General features: G+C 35.4%; 1 protein-coding gene across 10 annotated transcripts in view; it reads right to left on the bottom strand.

Annotated features, from left to right (window-relative positions):
* Nucleotides 1-22,384, bottom strand: part of RNF38 (ring finger protein 38) — a 175,869-nt gene that overhangs the window by 47,607 nt on the left and 105,878 nt on the right. For 3 of the 10 annotated variants that reach the window (XM_037851063.1, XM_037851069.1, XM_037851073.1), the window contains one exon: nt 14,264-14,413. The exons of 4 other annotated variants lie outside the window; for them this stretch is intronic. In XM_037851063.1, coding sequence (XP_037706991.1) covers nt 14,264-14,413 — 150 coding nt within the window. The remainder of the gene's footprint in view (nt 1-14,263; nt 14,414-22,384) is intronic. 3 more of the 10 variants (XM_037851066.1, XM_037851072.1, XM_037851064.1) reach the window with 2 other exon arrangements.

Below are 22,384 nucleotides of genomic sequence, written 5' to 3' on the forward strand. Positions count from 1 at the left end.
TTAACTTACCAGAGTTAATTTCTTGGTTTTCACAAGCATGCCATGTTTATGTAAGATTAGGGGAAACTGAACAAAGACTACACAGGAACTGTTTATTTTATAGCATCTTTCAACTTTTCTGTAAATCTAAGATTATTTCAAAATAGAAAATTTATTTTTTAAAAATGTAGTTAGAAAAACGAGCATGTATCACACTTGTGCTTCAATGTAAGAAGCAACAAAGGAGAAAGGAAAATCTGGTAACTTAAAAATTTTTGATTATTTAATAAAAGGGGGGTGGGGGTGCAGCATATTCCAAAATAAGAAACAAACAGGAATAGATGTTCAGGCACATTTTATTTGAGTTAGCTATTAATAGTTATACTCCACCTACAGACTCAATTTTTTGACATATTTAATTCATTAGACTGTAATTTGTTAAGTCTGGCAAACAAAAGGAAAATGTATTATGGCTTACTTAAACATTTTAGGCTATAACAAATTTCACAACAAATCCTGTAAAATACAATGGGAGACCTCTGTTGCATATCTGGAACTCACCACTGTATGGAAAAGCATTCCAGGCCTGTAAATTAGAAGCCTGTAAATTTGGAAACAATGGAAGCAATCCTATTCAATCTGGTACAATCTTACTGAGAACCCTTTTAGCTACTGCCCTGTTCTCAAATAACAAATGGAAGACTCCTTATGTACAAACCATTATCTCCTCTCTTCTTCACTTTTCCCATTTTCGAAGAAAGGACAGCCAGGTCTTCAGTTTCCCTACAACAAGCAACTGTCTGCAAGCTTCACCACAATTAACTGGAGTATCTAAGAGAATACAGGTTTGAAAAGCAAGACAGATACAAAGGTCTGGGGAGGTTGATGCATGCTAAATGGTGTGGTAGCCCTGCAGTATTTTTTTGTAAAAGGCACCATTTCGTAACATCTCTAACGCAAGCTAATTTGATAGTCTACACAATGTAAAACCTTAATCAACTGACATTGTTTGGAAACGGGATATTGTAAATTATGTCTACTCTACAACCAGGAGTTAACCTATTCAAGGAACAGAAAGGCTAGAATGTTCTTGTGTTAGCCAGAATTTCAATTTAGATATAAACAATCATTCTGTGACGATTCTCACAAATATGGTAGAGAAACTGAGTCAATGTTCAGTTTTTAGACTTAGGTTATGGAAATGATAACATTAACAACATTTTAAAACTTCTATTTCCCCTCATAGAGACTGCAATACTGCTACTGTGACAATTCATACCCCATCAACCATAGATATGAATCAACTGTAAGAAAGTGAAATAAAAATACATTCTATCATTACAGCGGCTGTAAGTTTGGAAAATTTGCTTTTATACCCTATTTACAAACTATAAATTGTAATATATGTAACTATAATAATGTAAGTTACAATATAAATTATTGAAGTTTATAAGTACCAGGGATTTAATGATAGTTTCACTCTAATAATGAACAACTCCAGTCAATAAATTTGGAAGTAAGCTTATAAAAAACAAGATACCTACTGAGGATTTCAATTAATTCCTGCTTATGAAATACAAATATGGATAAATTATAAATGAGCCCAAAACGGTTACTGCGTGACTTTAAACTGTTACCATGTGACTATAGGAAACGGCACCACTGAAGGTTTGTGAAGGATGGAATCCATTTCCCTGCTGTTAAACATTAATTCTAATATCCATCCCTCATCCTAATATCTATTAGGAAACACTGCTAATTGCCTGCCCAATATCTGTTTTCCCCTTCTCCCTAATATAACCCTCGAGGTGTGCCCAGGAAAAGTACTTACCTCTCCAGATAACTTTACAGCTCAGGATGGGCTTTATGACTAGTTTTGCAAAAAGAAGAAAGTCTACAGGGTAGAATTTCCAAGAACATTACTGTTCTATTCATTAAAAGGACTATTCTTTACTGATATACACCCTTTGTCCCTGTGTTCTTGCAAATGTGATACCTGAGAGGTGAACAATCTTTCAACTACAAGTATAAAAACCACATTAAATATAGCAGAGAAGGAAACTAAATTAATTTTATGTTGGTTAAGCCACTACAATTAAATGCAGTCAAACACAATTATAACTGACATAATGCCTAGGCAGGAATCACTACAATGTATCTTATAAAAATACAGATCTGCCTGATCTCCAAGCCCCATACTGCTCCATTATAGGTAGATTCCCAAGTGATGACAAGGCAAGTTAATGAATAAACAAATGATGTAATACACAAAAACAAAAATCCTTTTAAGAACACTAAAATAGTGTGTAAGAATCTTAGGACAAATAGTTGCCTGAGATAAGTACAAAGAGAGAAGGGAAACTAACCAATATTTAAGAAAACGAGAAGCTGTTTCTAAAAAAGTGAGCCTGTTAGAAGGCGTAGGCTAAAATAAAGGCACCTCTCTCCCTCTGAATAGCTGGCTCAACACTCCACTTCAAGGGAGATGTTTTCACCCTAGCTGAATGCTGCACACATATAGTCTAGTCTATACTTTCATGATCCCATTAAAATGACAGAAAAGATATGCTGAATAGAACAAGTCTGTGGCAATTCTAAAAACAGAAAGGGGTATTCTATGAAAAACCTGAAATTGCCACAGTTCTGGAAGGTAAGCAAATAGGTAAATCAGAGTAGAGGAAATTGAAACCCAAAACATGGAACAGAGAACACCACAAGGATTAATAATTGTTCTTCCCAACCCTGAAGAGTTTCCAAGCACAGGACTACCTGTAATATAGAGAAATAGAATGAGCTATAGTTAAAAGTTAATAGTAGTATCAGTTAACACAAGAATATATGGAGCATCTATGCCAATTTCTTATGGGGTTTGTCCCAGCAGGAGACCATAAGCTTTTATTTTCCTCATATTTTTTTAAATTGTAGAATATAACATATATACATAAAAGTGATAACTTTCCAAGTGCAATTTAACAAGTAGTTAGATTTTTGTGTGTGTGCTAATGAAGGTGTCAGGGATTGATTTAGGTGATCAATGTACAACTATGTAATGGTACTGTGAACAATCGAATGTATGATTTGTTTTGTATGACTGCGTGGTATGTGAATATATCTCAATAAAATGAAGATAAAAATAAAAAAAAAGAAAACAAGTAGAGAGCAAATTTCAAAGAATATTAAAGGTTACAATTCAACAGTTTAAGTTATTTCCTTATTATGAAATCTAACATATATACAAAAAGGTAGTATCTTTCAAAGTATGATTTAACAAGTAGATATACAGAAAATTTCCAAAGTTATGAGTTACAGTACCATAGTTTCAGTTATCTCCTTATTGTGAAATATAACATTTATACAAAATGGTACAGCTTTCAAATTACAATTTAACAAGGAGCAACAGAACAAATTTCAAAGGATGTTATAGGTTACAGTTCTACCATTTCAACTGTTTCCTTCTAGCTATTCTAAAACCCTAGCAACTAAGAAAAAACAAATATGCAACGGTTCAGTATTCACAATTCTTTGTTAAAATTCCATCTTGTCTGTTGCTACCCCTTCCTCTAGTTTAATCACTTTCCCAATATTCAGGGATGTCTAGGCACTGACCACCCTAACCTACTCATGTTGAAAAGGGGTGTCGACTTTATGAGCAAAATGGAAGTATCTGGTTGATGTTCTTGAAGAGGCTATTGCCTCTGGGTTTCGGGACTTAGCTGGCATAGGAGCACTCTGAAGAATTTAAGTTTAACAATCGTCACTCCTACCCATTACCATACCTTTAAATTCACCATCATTATCATATCTGAACGTTGTAGATTATCATTCCCCCTCACTAGCTACTATCACTAGGTCCCCAATATTCATATAAGATTTTACATTGTTCAGATTGTTCATAGAAGTGACAACATACAATATCTCTCCTTTTGTGTCTGAGTTATTTCACTCAGAATTATATCTTCAAGGTTCATCCATGTTGCCATGTTTCAAGACCTTGGTGCTTCTTACTGCTGCACTGTATTCCCTCCTATGAATATACCACATTTCGTTTATCCACTCATCCACTGAAAGACACTTGGATTATTTCCATCTCTTGGCAATTGTGAACAACGCTGCTACGAACATCAGTGTACAAATGTCTGTTCGTGTCACTGCTTTCAAATCTTCTGGGTATATACCAAGAAGTAAAAGTGCTGGATCATAAGGTAATTCAATTATCTAGTTTTCTGAGAAACCACCAAACTGTCTTACAGAGCGGCTACACCATTATACAGTCCTACCAGCAATGAATAAGTTCCAATTTCTCCAAATCCTCTCCAGCATTTTTTGATTTGTTGTTTGTTGGATGGCAGCCATTCTTATTGGTGTGAGATGATATCTCACTGTGGTCTTGATTTTTATCTAATAGCTAACATTTTTTCATGTATTTTTTAGAGATTTGCATTTCCTCTTCAGAGAAATGTCTTTTCATATCTTTTGCCCATTTTATAACTGGGCTGTTTGTACTATTGTCATTGAGTTGTAGGATTTCTTTATATATATGCAAGATATCAGTGTCTTATCAGATACATGGTTTCCAAACTTTTTCTCCCATTGCGTTGGCTGCCTCTCCATCTTTTTGACAAATTCCTTTGAAGTACAGAAGCTTTTGATTTTGAGGAGTTTCCACTTACCTATTTTTTCTTTCGCTGCTTGTGCTTTGGGTATAAGGTCTAAGAAGCGACCTCCTAATACTAGGTCTTGAAGATGTTTCCCTACATTACCTTCTAGGACTTTCATGGCACTGTCTCTTAAAACCTCTTCTTAAAAGAGTACGACAGGTCTGAGATAGGATTGTTGAAGCTGGGTAAACGGAAAAAGCCAAGCCAGGTCACACTGGACCATCACAGTAAACTTAGAAGAAAAGAAAAAAAAGGAGGGGGGGGGAGGGGTAATTCCATCCAAAAGAAATACATTAAAGTAACTCACTCCCAGAGTAAAGTTCTTTTTACTTTAAGCATATGCTAGAGACTTTCCTTTCTAGCCATATGCTAGAGAAAGTCTAAAGGGAAGTCTGCTTGATGAGACAATACATGATCATTACAGAGATTCTCCCATTTAGGGCAGAGGTCTTTCCAGAAATAAGCTTATACAACTGCAAAGAAAATGCATGTTAGCTACACCTACTTTAACAACAAGAAAACTAAGATGAACAAACAAAACAACTGAATGAGGAAACAGATAATAAATGCCATGAAAACACAGAAAGTAGTTTTCTAAGATTCAAGGTAATACTGTATGAAAAATGAACAACAACAACAAAAAAAATGGTTTTGGAAATTTAAAATGTGACTGCTAAAATAAAATAAAAGGCTGAAAATGAGAATAAAGACTCCTGAAGATCAAATTAAATTTTACTGAGTCTCTCTGAATATAAAATATGAAAGGGGAAAAAAAAAAAAACCACACACACACACACACACACACATAAAAAGAAGGAAACTTAAGTGAGAACAAAGGACACAAAATTCATAAGGTTCAACATCCATCCAAAAGGATGTCCAGAAAGAGAAAACAAAGTATACCAAAGTGAGGAACCTATCAAAGAAATAATAAAATTACTTCTAAACTGAAAAAGGTCTTTACATCAAAAGGTGTACTGAGTCCAGAAAAGGATAAACAGGGGAAAGGGAGGAAGACCCACATGCACATCCCTCATCAATTTTAGTACTCCAAGGAACTCCTCATAGTTTCCAGAAATGGGGAAGGTGTGTGGGAGAGTAATCTACAAAGTAGCAACAACTAGATTAGCATCAGATTCCCCAAAGAAGATGCTCAAAGTGCTCTGAGAGAAAATAATATTAAACCTCTAATAATACACAGCAAAAGTAATTTAGCCTAAGGGCATAAACAAAGACCTTTCCAAGTGTATAAAGTCTCAAACTTGCTTCTCACACATCCTTTCAAAAAAATTTACTTGACTGATTTTATGTGCAAGCGCTCTCTTGCTCTCTCTCGATCTCTCACTTGAGGATATATATATATATATATACGTAAATGCAGCATACAATAAACGGTAGAAGTAACCCAGAAGTGCAATGAAAAGAAATCCCAGAATGTTCTAAATTAGAACACGAAGTCAGAGGACTCTGAGAAAAATGCCCTAAATTAAGTGGATTTTAAAAGGTATTATTAAAAACTTGGATGTTCTTAATAAAATTTAAACACATGGCTCTTCTGTCATAAGAAATTTGAGAGGCAATCAATCCAGGAAAATCAAAGAGGACAGCAAATCCATTTGACCTTGTCACCTAAAGCATTCTTTAGTAGGGATAGGAATAGTAGAGGATTACATTACCTTCTCCATGAGCCAATCTCACTACTTGGTTCTGCTATGAATAATACATGGATGAATGTTTCCTGGTTTTCAGTTATTGGAATCAACCTAGCACACATCCTGGAGACCACTACAGTCATAGAAAAGAACATAAGTATTATTAACTTTGATAACGTAAACTAACTATAAAGACTTCTGGCAAATTCATGACCTAAATGTGAAAATCCTGGTATAAAACACCTAGAAATAAAGACTTAAATACAACATTCTTCAAAATGCATCCCTAAGATTCTCAGAAACTAAGGAAACTGAAAAACAGAGCAGGGTTTTTTGATGCTATCAAGGAAAAAGAAGATAAGGCCTTATAGAGACCCCTGCATAAAGTCAAAACTTCCAAAGTGCTTTACTTTCAGTAAAACAGAAGGTTAGAAAAAGTCAGCCCACTGATAAGAGTAAACAAGGAACATGTCTGCTTTGTATGGAATGGGAATAAGAGAGAGATTTCTAAGAATTCAAACTACAGGTTAGCTTCTCACACCAAACTTTGGATTCAAATTTTCACTAACCACATTGTCTATAAACCTCCAAGCTCAAAAATTAATTAAAATTCTCAGGGGAAAAGTTCTTTTGCCTGCTCTCCTTGCTGACTCTGTGCCAGGAACTGACTTTTTGGGCAATTTTAAGTCATATATACATTACTAGAATAAAAATTAAAAGAAAAAATACAGGACCATAGGACTGCACAACATAGTAAATCCTATTGCAAATGGTGAACTACAGTTAATGGTATAATTGTAAAAATGTTCTTTCATGGATTTTAACACATGCATCACACTAATGCAAAGTCTTAATAGTAGGGTGGTGCTCTATGGGAAAAAAATAATACACTCTAGTGTAAACTATGGACTATAGTTAACAGTACAATTATATTTTCATCAATTGTAACAAAGGTACTCCACTAATGCAAACATGGGGGGGGCTTGTTATTGGAAGCTTGTTTTTTCTGCATGATTTTTCTGTAAACTTACAACTTCTCTAATTAAAAAAAAATTTATTAGAAAAAAAAGTTCATGTTTTTTGGCTCTGTTAGCAGATGCAGGCTAACACAGGTTCCAAAAATAATCAGCTTAGATGAAAGCAATCAGGATAGTAAGAAGATTTACAACCTTGTCATATGAGAAGTAGGTGAAGGACCTAAAAATGTTCATACTCGAGAAAGAACTCAGAGAAATAGTAGTTGGGGAATCAATTGGGATGCTTTCAGCTACTAACGAAAATCCAATTAAAATGACTTAATAACATTTATCTCACACAAAAAATCGGGAGATATGGCAGGTCATTCAGCAGAGCTCAGTGACTTCACCGAGGACCGTCCTTTCAATCTTTCTTGACTTGTCCTCTTAGGCTGGTTGCCATCATAGTTCCAAAATGGCAGCCAAAATTTCAGGTGTTACAGAGATGACTTTGACCAGAAGAAAAATGGAGAATTTCTTTTTATTCCAAGAGTTCTTTTTTATCAGAAGACTTCTTTATCACTGAGCAAAAATGCCCATAGGTTTTACTGGCCAAAAATGTCTTCAGTTCACACCTAAACCAAGGGAAATCAAACCAACATTACTGTACTAATCATGAGCCCCTCCTTGGGAATGACACCTACCTCCTCTGAAGGAGGATAAACAAAATTAAGGTTTAGGTAGCTAAGAAAGGTCTTTAGGTAGATAACCAACAGGGCCTGCTACCAACAAGGCTTCAAATCTCTGAAGAGTTATTTTATGGAAAAGACACTACATTTGTGTTGCATAAGACCAAGGTGAAGAATAAAAATGGGCAAACAGAAGGGAAAAGGTTTTCGTTCATGGTAAGCAAGAATTTTCTAATAATTAGTGCTCTCTAAAAATGGAACTTGGGCAGTTAACTCTACATTTTACTTGTGAACACACAAGCTAATGACTTTGATGAATATTGGAGAAAAGATACAATCAATAAGTGCAAAATGGACTTAAATGATTCTTAAGGTAAATCCTTTCAACCTAGATAACTACAAAAACTGGAAATAGTTACATTAGCACTTCTCAAAGTGTAATCCAGGGATACCATGGGTCACTGAGAACCCTTCTGGGGACCCAGGAGGTCAAAACTATTTTTTAATAATACCAAGAAATTATTTCCCTTTTTATCTCATTCTCAAGAGTATACACTGAAAACTTTTCCAGAAGCTATATAAAACATGATATCACAACAGACTGAATGCAAAAGCAGATGAGATTCCAGCTGTCTTCCTTCTGTTAAACCAGACAATAAAAAGACAGGCAAAAATGTCAAATAGTGACTTTTTCTCACTAAAATGTTTTGTTTTGGAAATAAGTTATTTTTCTTAAAATTGTTATTTAATTTTAAAGCTTATTATCGCTATTGTCAAAATTTTCAAGTTTTACTTTCTAATATAATAAATACTAATAAAATTTTCAATTTCAGTAGAGTATGAGGGAAGAATATAACTTTGTTTAGTAAACTATGTTAGAACTAAATAAACTCTTGGGGAAAAAGTCTTCCAGAAATATGTGCAAGTGTGTGTGCATATGTATGTATATATCACACATCTTTCTCTACCAACAGACCCAGACAAAGATGGCACAAGAATAAAATGACACCTTGGGCTTAAGTCTTCCTTGCTTTTCATCGTTATTCCCTTAAATCCATCTTCTACAAAGCCGGAATAGAATGATATACCCTAAATTTGTGGGGTTTTTTTTTTTAAATGACATTTTACTCCCCAGCTTCTAAAGTTCCCCAACAACTAAAACAATGATTGGTTTATAACCTTTTCTAAAAAGTTAACAACTATGCAACAGTCCAAAGCCCTGTTTTCTGAGCCTTTCCTTAATTCTTGGAAGGGTTTCATAGAATATAACTTAGAAACTACTAACTCGAAAGATAATATTAAACTTCCCTCAGAGGACATATACAAAGTCCACGATGATTCTGCCACCTGCTTACTCTCCAACCTTAAACTTTATATTTAAGCAAGTGAACTTTAGTTTCGTGAATAACTTGCCTGTATCTTTGCTTGTGCTGACCTCCTTCCTGCCCAAACCATGCTTAAAGAGCTCTCATCATTTCTCCTAACTACTTGTGCTCATCCTTTAAGACTCCACTCTGAAAATACCTATTATTCTCCAGCTTGAATTGGGGATGTTTCTCTTTTCCCCCTACCATGGAACTGAATGAAAAACTGACTCAAACTCTACCTTATCCACACAGCACATACCCATATTTTCATACAGTATTGGATCCTATTCATTATGATGGGATTGCAATACTTTATAATGCTTGGGTCCTTTTCCAGCACGCAACATACATGTAAAAGTTTTGTTTTCTCCGGGCTTTCATGAGCAAACATAAGCTTAGACCATATTAAAAAAATTCTGATTTTGTTTGTGCATGCTTGTGGTAACTTTTGATAACAAACCTTCAGAGCCTCTTTTCCTTTACTGTCTACAAGTAAAATAACATTCCTGGAAGATGTACTGCTCATCTGGTTCACGTTGGATTTTTCCTGAGGAGCATCTTTTGAACGTTCTTTAAAAAAACAAGGAGTATCAGAGCTATAATAAAAAAAATTAATGTGGTAAACAGGATTGGTGTGCATTGTGTTTTTCAACTGCACTATATCCACTGAACTTTTACCACCACAGGCTACAATTGCTAATGCACCAGAGCACAGTATCTATAAAGGGGCTTCCTAGGTCTACAGAGGCCTGTATGGCTAGGTAAAAATAAAACATTAGTGACCTTATGTCTTAGATTTTTCTTCCTTTTTTATTACAGAAAACATTGTTAATTCCCACAAAATAATTTAACTTGGCATAACTGTATTGTTTTCAAATACTATATTTAGTTCTACCTAAGTACTGAATTTTATGTATCCTTTACCTGTAACTATAATAATTTTAAGCTGGATACATGGTTAAAATGGAAAATCTGAAGCATAAACACAAAACCAGTGAAAACAGAAAAGATATTAAGAACAACCTGGAATCAAAGAATCCCTCCTTTGGAGCTGTTCTGTAGACACCTGAAGCTCAGTCACGAGGAATATAAAGTGAAGAGTCTCTGTGAGTAACGATGATAGGTTACTGAAGCTGCAGGCATGTACAAAATTGCTCAAATTTATACAATGCAATAAAGGTCCAATATTTAACACCCTGTGGAACGTCAACATTTAATTGCTGGGTAGATGATCATGAGAATGAAAAGGAAATGGAAGGAGGACAACCAGGAGAATGCAGTGTGGTAGAAGCCAGTTGAAGAAAGTTTCAAGAATTCAACTGAGGTCATGTAAGATGAGGGCTGACAATATCCACCGAATTTACCAACATGGAGGTCACTGAGGAAAAGCTAGTCCTCTATTATGTGATTTAGTATTATTTGTTATGGCATCTCTTTCCTTATAAAAATTTTCAAAAAAGTTCTTTCCCTTTTTTCAATAATCTTCCTTATGAACTGAAGTATAACTTTTAAAAGTTCTAAAACTTGAAAATTTTGGTAATGTTTCACCTGAAATTATACTGAGTCCATAAATTTAGACAATAGATATTTTTATAATATCTTTCAGAAACTTAATATTTATTTCTCTATGTGTACAAACCTTCATTTTAATCACCTAATTATAAACTTGGTAATTGCAAAATTAAGTTATTACATAGCTATCATTAAGATAAACACACACACACCCTGAAATCAGGGACGTGCCCGGCTAAAAATCTGAGATCCCACAATGCACTTGACTACTTTATGAAAGCATGCTATCTTCAACCACAATCAGTGAATTGGTTGGTAGTAAAGAAACTGCTAATTTTAAAACACTAAGATGGGAGTTCACAACAAAGGAAATTTGGGGGGAGAGGGGTGACAAAACTGTTCTACATCTTGAATGTAGCAGTGGTTCCATGTCCATATGCATTCATCTAAATTCAGAGAACTGTAAACTGAAAGGGTAAATTTTAATACTTGCTAATTACATCTTAAAAATTTTTTAATGTAAAAAAATTTGTTAAGAGGCACTTAAATTCTAATTTTAAACATGGGTTTATTTTTACAGAGATGCAAATGTGCCTACACCCATGTCTCCCTCTTCTTTGAGAAACCCTGAGCAATAAATACACAAACGAATCACTTTTCAGAAACATTAAAATACCAACTAAATGTGTATCAGGAAACATGTACAAGAATATTCATGGCAGTACTACTTGGAAATAATTGTAAAAAACTGGAAACTATCCTAATGTCCATCAAAAAAGGGGGATAAACTACAGTATGTTCATATAATGGAATATTAAAAACAGTAAAATGGATCAACTATACAGCCGCATGAATCAATATGGATGAATCTCAAAATGATACCAAAACTACACAATGTATGATGCCATTTATAGTAAGTTCAGAAACAAACAAAATTAAAGAGGCTAGTGTTGAGGAATACTGTTTGTAGTAAAAGCCACAAAGAAAAACAAAGGGGTACTAAACTCAAAATTCAGCACATAGGTTTACCTAAGATGCAGGCATGGGATGGCAGGAGGAACTAATAGGGAAGATCACATGAGGACTTCAAAAGTTTTGGTAATGGTTAATTTATTAAGCTGGGTGGTTTTATTTTTACACATGTATCTGCTTTATCGTTTATAACTTGCACATATGACATTTCATAGTAATTTCACGATCTTCATTAAAAGCATGCAAATGTGAAAGAAAAGATCTTTTGCAAATAAAACGAAGTCTTGACTAGGAGTAATACAATATAAAATGAGTAAATAAAGAACAAAGGGCAAAACATTTTAATAAACAAGGACAGTAACTAAACTGATAACAGAGATAAATGACAAAGAGCTCAAAAAGAAGACGAGCTTTTTGTTCAGGGAAGAAGACTGGTTGTAAACAACAGAAAGGATCCCAGTAGAACAGCAACATTTCCTTCTCCTTTATGACAACCCAATTACTGGCCACACACCCCAATCCCATGCTTGAGGTGAAAAACTGTCAATAATTTCTTTACCCCTAGAGAATGATGCAGAAGTGATGTCCTCAGAAAAGAGACATATTTCTAGCTAAGATAAGGAAGGTGATGTAAGAAAAAAACATAGCTGAGTTTGTTTTTAAAATAGAATATTCTGATAGGAAGGGAAAGTACAAAGAGTTGGGAACAAAGTCACTGGTCCATACTGGGGAAAAGCTAAGAGCAAGAAAGCATAACATAGTAAGGAATAACTTTGTGAGGACAGGAGATAGCTGGGTAGATTATCTCCTTTTCACATGGTAAATAGTTTTTAAGCACCACTGGAACTATCAAATTACACCTAATTTTGGTATCAGAATCAGTTAAAGGTATCATCAGGCAGCAATCTTGAAAGGGTTGTTTAGGATCTATTTGGGTAGCAGCAAGTACACTGAGGGCCTTATTCTAAAATTAAAGGAAAGTTAGATTTAAGTTAAATTAAGACTATAAATAAACATTTAACAATACCTGTTAGCTCTCAGCAATACTTACAAGGAATTGGCTCTAACCTTAATGTTTCATTTTCAAAACAGGGGTCTTAAACATACTGCATTTGGCAGCTATTCTCTGAGTTTAAAGTTAATGTTGAGTTAAGGCCTACAATGCCAAAGAGTATAGAAAACCCAGAAAGTATCAACTGTTTATTGGTGGCAGTGGTGAAGGTACTACATAAATTTCTTCCTTAGCTATTGGTCTTCTACTAAATGTGAAGCTATTGCAGACCAATTCTGTACCAAAGTTGATAGTCAATGGACTATTTAACTCAATAGAGGTGGCTATGTCTCTTAATACATGCTACACTGTGTTTACAGAAATACCTGTTCATGTCTAAAGATAGCATAGTAGCATAATAGTATAATAGATAAGAAAGAGCAAATATTAAGATCTGAGCTTTTCTGAATCTATTTCTTCATCTAGAAAACCATCCATCACTAGTGAGGGTTAAAAACAGAAGGAGATAATATGCTCCAAGCACCCAGCAGAAAACCTGAACCTAATTTCAACAAGTGATACCAGATTGAAGAGTGCTGGATCACCCACACCGTTATCACCGGAAATTCCACATCTCCAACTTAATGTATTACAGCATTTCTCTTTCGGAACTGGCCCCAGACCCCAGTAATCACTCTCAAACCTAGAGAAAATGAGCCGGCTCTATCTAAAAATCCCATTCTTGATTAGCAACTATCTTACGACCTCAGATTTATAAACACATGTGCAAACATGCCTTTGCCTATAATTCTAACATCCAGAAGAAATTCTGTAACTTGGGTTTCTTTTGTGATCATAACAATACTGACTTCTATTAATAAAACATTCTGTTTGGGAGTAATGGATTCAAAGTTTAGTGTTCAATATCCCAGTAATCTTGTTAAAAACTAATGACAATTTCAATCTATCCACGTTAGTTTCGTTTTCATTTTATATTTAAAAATTTTTAATCACATTGTACTCACAGGCATCAAAAGTCCTAGAAAACAAATGATCGTGTTTTCTCTCTGAAATATACATTACTATCAAACCCAAGGTGCTAAGCAATTAAGTAGGGACAGCTTTAAAAAAATTACATGCTTCGATTTTCCTTTCCTAGACAATTTCACATATCCTATAATATCTTCTATTCTCTTACAGAACCTGACCTATTAGGACAAGTAATTAAGATCAAAAGATCAAAAAATAAGAATATTAAGTGGTCAAGAGGCAAGTGCTCAAGAGGCAACATTCTTCAGAATAGCTGGCTGAAAATACAAGTTACAATTAAAGAAGTCCTTTAAGAAGAATACTTATTCCCACAATACAATAAAAAAAAATAAGAAGTAAGAAGATACTGGGAATTTCATTTCAGGCCTTCCTAGAACCAGCCTGGAATGTATTTGTGACTTTTGCCCTATGTAGGGAAAGGGTAAATATATAAGAACCTGGAAGAAAGCTTTGAAGTGAGCATCCTCTTGAACGGTAGTGTTCTGATCACTTGGGAGGAGAGGGAACAGGCTCTGAAGTCTCACCCTTTCACAAATCACCTTGTTAGGATGGCCAGGTAGAGGTGCTGAATTGGCCCCGGGAGAAATCTGGGAAAAAGAGGGAGAAGAAAAGGATAGTTCATGGCTAGCCGCACCAATGTGGAGAATCATGCCTATGAAGGATAGTCTGGATTTACTAAGTTTTTGATGATCCAGTTAGCAGAAACTGGAAAGAAATGAAAAATTAATTTTAGACATCAAAACAAATATAAGGATGGCAAAGGCTGCCTCTGGCAATGGATCTCTCTTATAAACACTTCTTTATAAAGCAAACAGCACTGCTCAAGAACACAAGGGATTTCTATGCTTCCTTTCCATGTAACACCCATTGACGTCTTTTCTGTTGCTAGTATTAACTCCGAAATTCTAAAGGATAGACTGCATGTTAAGAAAACCTGAGGTAAAATCACATATTTTAAGTACAGAAAGATTAGTATCTGCCTGGAAAAAGATTAATATTTTTTCTCATTCTATTTTTCAGTTACTTTCCAAATGATCATGCAAAGGAAGATAAAAGATTAGCAAACATTTGTAGCAAAACTTCTACAGTGATCATAGATATAAAAACTGTGACGGTCTCGGCTCTGTACAACATAAACCTAGCCCATCTACCCAAAGAATAAAGGACAACATCATAAGCCACAAAATACAGACTGCATGTTTTAAAACTTGCCTTGCTGTCAGATAACTCCCTTAAAATTAGTTGTTAATGTACTTAATTGGTCTACAGCATTTTAAATACCTTAGTGACCACCTTGAACATCACCTGTTTCACTGTGTTATGACAGTGAATTGCCCTTGGGGGTTAAGGGTTGTGGACCTGCTTGTCCCTAATTCTAAAGATTCCAGACCATGGGTAGTTTAATATCTTCTTTTTTAAATTTTAATTGCCCAATTTACCCACTTAGTTGTACATTTAAGTGTCTTTTCTGTGACAGGCACTTATAGAAAAAAGGAAGACATGGTTTCCTACCTTCAAAAATAATATACTATAATAAAGAAACAAAAGTAAATCACTGTACAACATAAGTACTACGATAATGGTAGGCACTGGTGCTACAGAGAAGTTAATGGCAAGAGAGAGTAGTACGGCCAGAAACTATTTTGTAAAATGTTAAGTCTGGTAAGGAAGTAGCCAGAGAAGTAGGCGGAAACCAGATCATGAAGTAGACTACTAGTTATGCTAATATCCCTGCTATAATGAATGATCTCCTTTAACCCATTAATAATTTTTTTGTTTCTGGTTTGCTATGAGCCTGGTAAACAGATAACCATGTCTGTTGGTAAGAGAAAAAAATATTTCCAAGGACCTTCCTAAGGTTAATAATAAAATATTTGAGGGCAGGGACTTTGGAACTTACTATAATGCTCTGGATGTGAACTAACCTTAGCTCTGTACTACAAACATGAATGTATTAACATCCTTTAGCACAAGAAAGAAATATGCACTGCTGCATCAAGGAGTATTTGCTGACTGCCTCCTACAAGCCAAGATTTATGTTAGGAAAGAAGATAAAATATGTTTCCTGCCCTTATAGAGCTTATTCTAGTAGGAAAACAGATCCAAGCAGCCAACTACAGGATAATGTTTTAAATGCTATAACAGAGGCAAAAATGGGAGCAGAGGTAGGATCCTGAGTTTATCTGAGAGAAAGAATAAGAAAAGATTTCACAGGAAGAGGCATATTTCACATTCCTGATTCTTCACTAAACCTAAGGAGTGCTTCTACCATTTTAAAGCAATTCTCTCCTCCCTCAAAATGGTCCGTACCTCTATGTAGGTTTAACATTCTTTCTTGCAATCTTTTTATGTTTTTAATGTGCCTAGTAAGTATCTTTGTAGCGTGTTTTAACAAGAAAATTTGCCTTCATTCACCATACACAAAGCAGTATGTATAACGAGCATTCTTACCTATCACTGAGTACAAGTACTGGCTGGGAAAACCAGGGGTCAGTTTCCTCTCTTTGATCCTTCATTCCTTTAAAAACTTAAGATTTCTACAAGTAAAAACTGGCAACCATGGCCCCTATGGCCACAAATTAATAATTTTCAAGCATATCCTCTTCTACCAATGCAATTCCCTTTAGCGCTATCTATAAAAAGGGAGAACAAACAATGGAGAAAAGTTATATTCAAATCTTGCAGTTAATAAAGAAAGGTCTGGAACAAAATGAGGTGGGCTTGATCAAAACCATCTACCTTCCAGGGGATAAGATAAAACCACGAACAAACGTTGTGTGTATGTATGTATGTATGTGGTATGCAGAATTCTAAGACAGCCACCAAGATTCCCAACCCTGGCCTACAACCCCCCTTCTCCTGGTGAATATGATGGATTTCATTCTGTGACTTGGTTAAATTATATAACTAAAGGTGAAAGGATTTTCAGGTGTAAGTAACGACAGACCCCAGATTAGCTGGTTATGAGTTCATCAAAAGGGAGAGTATAGCCTCTAAAAACAGAGAAGCAGTTGACAGCTAGCAAGTAAATGGGGCCCTTAGTCATTGTTGGCAGAGCCTCAGATGAAATCACAGCTTCCTTAAGGTAATATCCTGAGCAGACGGCCCATCAGCTAACCCCTACCAGGACCCCTGATCCATACAAACTGTGAAGACAATAGATTTGTATGTTTTAAGCTACTAAATTTGTCGAAATTTGTCATGAAGTATCAGAAAACTAATATAAAATATATGTATGTATAAATTAATAAAATAAAAAATATTGTATCATACTCAAGGAAAGTTTCTTCTCCAGAATTTTGGCTGTACTAATTTGATTATGAAAGACACAAGTTAAGACATTTTACTTAAGTACTACAGCAGTTTTTTAAATTTCAATCTGGTAATAGCTTTTTAATACCAGGAACTGAACTGGACTCTTTAATTCTTACACATACAAGTCAGGGTTAAACTACTTGCTTAAAGCCACATACTTCTTCAATACCATAACCTAAGGCTGTCTGGCTCAAAGTTTATACTTAACCCACTAAACCTTGTAGTTGTAAGTACATTTTTCTTTATAATCTAGTTTAATTAACAATGATCAACTATCCCTAAGTGCCTAGTTAAAGCTATTTAAAGTACCTAAAAATAATAAACCTGTTCCCTTTAAATTATTTAAGGTATGATTTTCTGCTAATTCCTTAATTCTCCCTCAGTTAAAAATAGTAAAGTTTTACTACACCTGAAAATGGGTACAAATCCATTTATTTCAAGCTTGGCAAATGCTGATCATTACAATGATTTTGTAACTTCAGCCTTCTTTTAGGATACAAACTACACTTGAAAAGACTTGGCAAGGAGAGAATGGTAGGGAGATGGATGAGGAGAGAACTCCAGGATTCAGTCCTTCCACCAGAACAACTATTAAACAGGGAAGAACTGTCTGGAATAACTATTTTGAAACTCCAGAGGCCAGAAGAACACTGTACAGCATCCAGGGAAGAGAGGAAGAGGCCGATAAATTATGCTGCTAAAATGCATAAAAGGTACTGAAAAATCTATGGTTTTAAACATAAATTGTACAAAGATATAAATGGTAATAAGTAAAAAAAAAAAAAAAGAAAGAAAAAAAGGTGTGGGGAAAGAGAAAGTAGATGTGCCTATGCTATTGATGTCAAGTTGGTAACAAACCAAATATGACTGTTACATATTTGGGATGCTAAATTTTAAGCCCATAAGGAAAACATGAAAAATATATCCATACAGAAAAGAGAAAATACTCAATATGGTACAAGAGAAAACAATTAAATAAATATAAAAGTAGGCTTTAAAGGAATAATTGAGGGACAAAAAAGGTGTAAGACATACAAAGGCTAAATAGCAAAATGGCAGAAGAAAGTTCTGAATTATCAGTAGTGACTTTAAATGCAAATAGATTAAACTCGCCAGTCAAAACAGAGACTGGCAGAATGGATAAAAAAGCATGACCCAACTATGTGCTTCACTATACAGTGAAGAGATTCACCTTAAATTCAAAAACAAGTAGCTGAAAGACAAAGAATGGAAAAAATATACCATGCAAGTAGGAACCAAAAGAGAGCTGGGTTAACTATACTAACGTCAGATAAAACAGACTTGAAGTCAAAAGCTGTTACAAAGGGACAGAAGATCACTATATATGATAAAGGAGTCAACTAAACAAGAAGACACAAAAACTATAAATATATATGTACCTACTGGCAGAGCCCCAAAATATATGAAGCAAATACTGACAGATTTGTAGGGAGAAATCAGATGGATCCATGTTTATAAGAGGAGACTCCAATACGCCAATCTCAATAATGGATACAACACATAAAAAGATCAATAAAGGAAAGAGAAGACTCAAACGATATTCTAAACCAACTAGACCTAACAGGCATAAAGAGAACACTTCACCCAACAACAAAAGAATATACATTCTTCTGGAATGCACAAGAATCATTCTCCAGGACAGACCATATGTTAGATTACAAAACAAGTCTCAATAGAGTCAAAAATATTAAACCATACAATATATATTCTCTAACCACAACAAAATGAAGCTAAAAATTAACAACAAGGAAAGAAATGGAAAATACACAAATACGTGGAAATTAAACAACATACTCTTAAACAACCAATGGGTTAAAAAGGAAATTACAAGTGAAATAGGAAAATACCTTGAAGCAAATGAACATGAAAACAACATAACAAAACTTATGGGATGCAGCAAAGGCAGTGCTGAGAAGGAAATGTAAAGCTCGAAAGACTTACATTAAAAAAGAAGAGAGACTTCAAAAATCAGAGACCTAACCTTAAAACAGCAAGAGCTAGAAAAAGAAAAGCAAATTAACCCAAAGTTTGCAGAAGGAAGGAAATCAAAAAGATTAGAGCTGAGATAAATGAAACAGAAAACAAACAACAACCAAAAAATAAAGAAAATCAACAAAACCAAAATTGGTTCTTTGAAAAGATCAATAAAATCGACAAATCTTTACCTTGACTGACAAAGAAAAAAAGAAGATACAAAAAACAATTTGTATAAGAGGAACAATACCTCTAAACCCACTGAAATAAAAAGGACTATGAGAGGATACTATGAACAACTACGCAACAAAAATTAGATAACCTAGACAAAATGCACAAATTCCTAGAAAAACAGAAACTACCTACATTGACTCAACAAGTAATAGAAGATCTAAAAAAACCAATAACTAGTAAAGAGACTGAATTAGTGTGCTGGTTTGGATATGTTTGCACCGCAGAAAAAGACTATGTTCTTTTAATCCAATCTTGTAGGTGCAGACCTATTGTTGGGTGGGACATTTTGATTAGGTTGTTTCCACAGAGATGTGGCCCACCCAATTGTGGGTGGGACATTTTGATTAGATTATTTCCATGAAGACATGACTCCACCCATTCAATGTGGGACTTAATTAGTTTACCGGAGCCCTTAAAAGGCTCAGGGAGACAGCTCAGACCCAAAACAGACTCAGATGCTTGGAGATGCAGATAGATGTTTGGAGATGCTAAGGTAAGAGATGAAGCCCAGAGTTTGCCCCAGAGAAGCTAAGTGAGAACCCACAGATGCTTAAGGAGAAAGCCACTATAATCAGAAGCTAAAAGTAACGCAAACCAAGAGCAAAGGATCAACAGACACCAGCCACATACCTTCCCAGCTGGCAGAGGTGTTCTGGACACCAGCGGTTGTTCTTTAGTGAAGGTACCTTCTTGTTGATGCCTTAGTTTGGACACTTTCATGGCCCTAGAACTGTAAATTTGTAACCTAATAAATCCCCTTTATAAAAGCCAATTCATTTTTGGTAATTTGCATTCCAGTAGCTTTAGCAAACCAGACCAATCAGTAATAAAACAACCTCCCAACAAAGAAAACTCCAGGACCAGAGGACTCCTCAGGGAAATTTTACAAACATTCCAAGAAGAATTAAAACCAGTTTTCTGTAAACTCTTCCAAAAAATTCCCTGGTTCATTCTACAAGGCCAACATCAGCCTCATACCAAGCCAGATAAAGATACCACAAGAAAAGAAAATTACAAACCAATCTCTTATGACTATAGATGCAAGAATGTTCAACAAAATACTACCAAACTGAATCCAACTGCACATTAAAAAATTATACACTATGATCAAGTGGGATTTATCCCAGGTATGCAAGTGTGGTTCAACTAAAGGACTGTCAATTAGTGCAATATATATTAACAGAATGAAGGAAAACAATGACATGATCATCTCAATTGATGCAGGTAAGTCATGTGACAAAATCCAGCTCCCTCTCTTAATAAAAAACACTTAGAACACTAGGAATAGAAGGAAACTTCCTCAATATGCTAAAGGGCATAAATGAAAAGTCCACAACCAGCATCCTACTTACTGGTGAAAGACTGAAACTTTCCCTCAAAGGTCAGGAAAAGACAAGGATGCCTCTCTCACCACAGTTATTTAACACTGTCCTGGAAGTGTTAGGCAGGAGCAATTAGGCAAGAAAAAGAAATAAAAGGCATCTAAATGGGAAAGGAAGAAGTAAAACTTTCTCTATTTGCAGATGACATGAAATCCTGAAAAATCCACAGTTATTTAACACTGTCCTGGAAGTGTTAGGCAGGAGCAATTAGGCAAGAAAAAGAAATAAAAGGCATCTAAATGGGAAAGGAAGAAGTAAAATTTTCTCTATTTGCAGATGACAGAAAATCCTGAAAAATCCACAACAAAGCTCCTAGAGCTAATAAATAAAGCAAAGCAGCAGGATACAAGAACAACACCCCAAAATAAGTGGTGTTTATATACACAGGCGATGAATAATCAGAAGAAGAAATTAAGAAAAAAAATTCGACTCACAATACCATCTAAAACAATCAAATATCGGAGGAGGAGCAAGATGGCAGCAAAGAGATGTGGAATTTAGTTAGTCCCCTGGAGCAACTAATACACAACCAGGATCAACTAGTAAATAACCTGGAACAACTGCTGGAGGACAACCGTGACTGTCCACGCATCATACACCAACCTGGATTGGGTGGAATGGCTGAGTTCCCTCCTGCCATGGCAGGCTCAGCTGTAAAACCTTGCTGTGGGAGAAAGCAGCATTCTTCAAGCCAGCAAATATAACTCAGCCCAGCTCCAACTGGGGTTTCAATTAACAAACGTGGACTGCTGAATATAAGCTACAAACACAGACAAACCCTAACAAGCAACAAAGTACCCTGAGGTCACTCCCATGAGAGAGGAGGTGGGCCCGACAGGAAAAATAAATTAATTAAACAATAAATGAATGAATTAAAATAATAATTAATTAACTAAAAAAGAGAGAGAGGCTTTTAGAGACAACTCACCTTAGAGAACCAGAAAACACCTGTGCCCCAGGAAAAGGAGCCCAGAAGACCAGGGGGTCTCTGGACTAGCTCTGACAGGGCTTTCCTTCCCTTTTTCTCTCTCTCAAACTGAGTGGCTCAGTAGAGAAAGCCTCACCTATTTTCACTTTGCAACCCTCTGAACCAGATAGAGGTGGCGCCCAGTGCTAGTGCCTGCCCTCCCTTCAGAACTCAGACCCCAGAACCTGGGGGAAGACAGTCAAAACAGAAACAAGCTAAGCTGAGAACCAAAGGGACCACATCTCTTTACACCAGTCAGGAGTGACAGATTGACAGGCACCACCTGCTAGGCAGGTTAGAAAAAGCACAGCAGCTAGAGGTCTCACAGGAAAGTTTGTCAATCTTCTAAGACACACCCTCAGGGAAACTTGAAACTGAATATAGCCAAATTCTGAGACCTGAACCTGTTCTGGTCTGGGAAAATCTGACTGGGGTAACCAAGGAAACCAGATGCCTAGGCAACGGAAAACTACCAACTACACTAGGAAAAATGAAGATATGACCCAGTCAAAGGAACAAACTTACACCTCAACTGAGATACAGTTGAGATATTGTTTCACTTTAACGAATCAATTAAAGATTTTCAAAGAAACACAATAAATCAATTCAAAAACCAAGTCAACAAGTTCAGGGAAGATATGGCAAAAGGGATGAAGCATATAAAG

This window comes from Choloepus didactylus, chromosome 10 (assembly GCF_015220235.1).
Source record: "Choloepus didactylus isolate mChoDid1 chromosome 10, mChoDid1.pri, whole genome shotgun sequence".
Classification (NCBI taxonomy): Eukaryota; Metazoa; Chordata; class Mammalia; order Pilosa; family Megalonychidae; genus Choloepus; species Choloepus didactylus.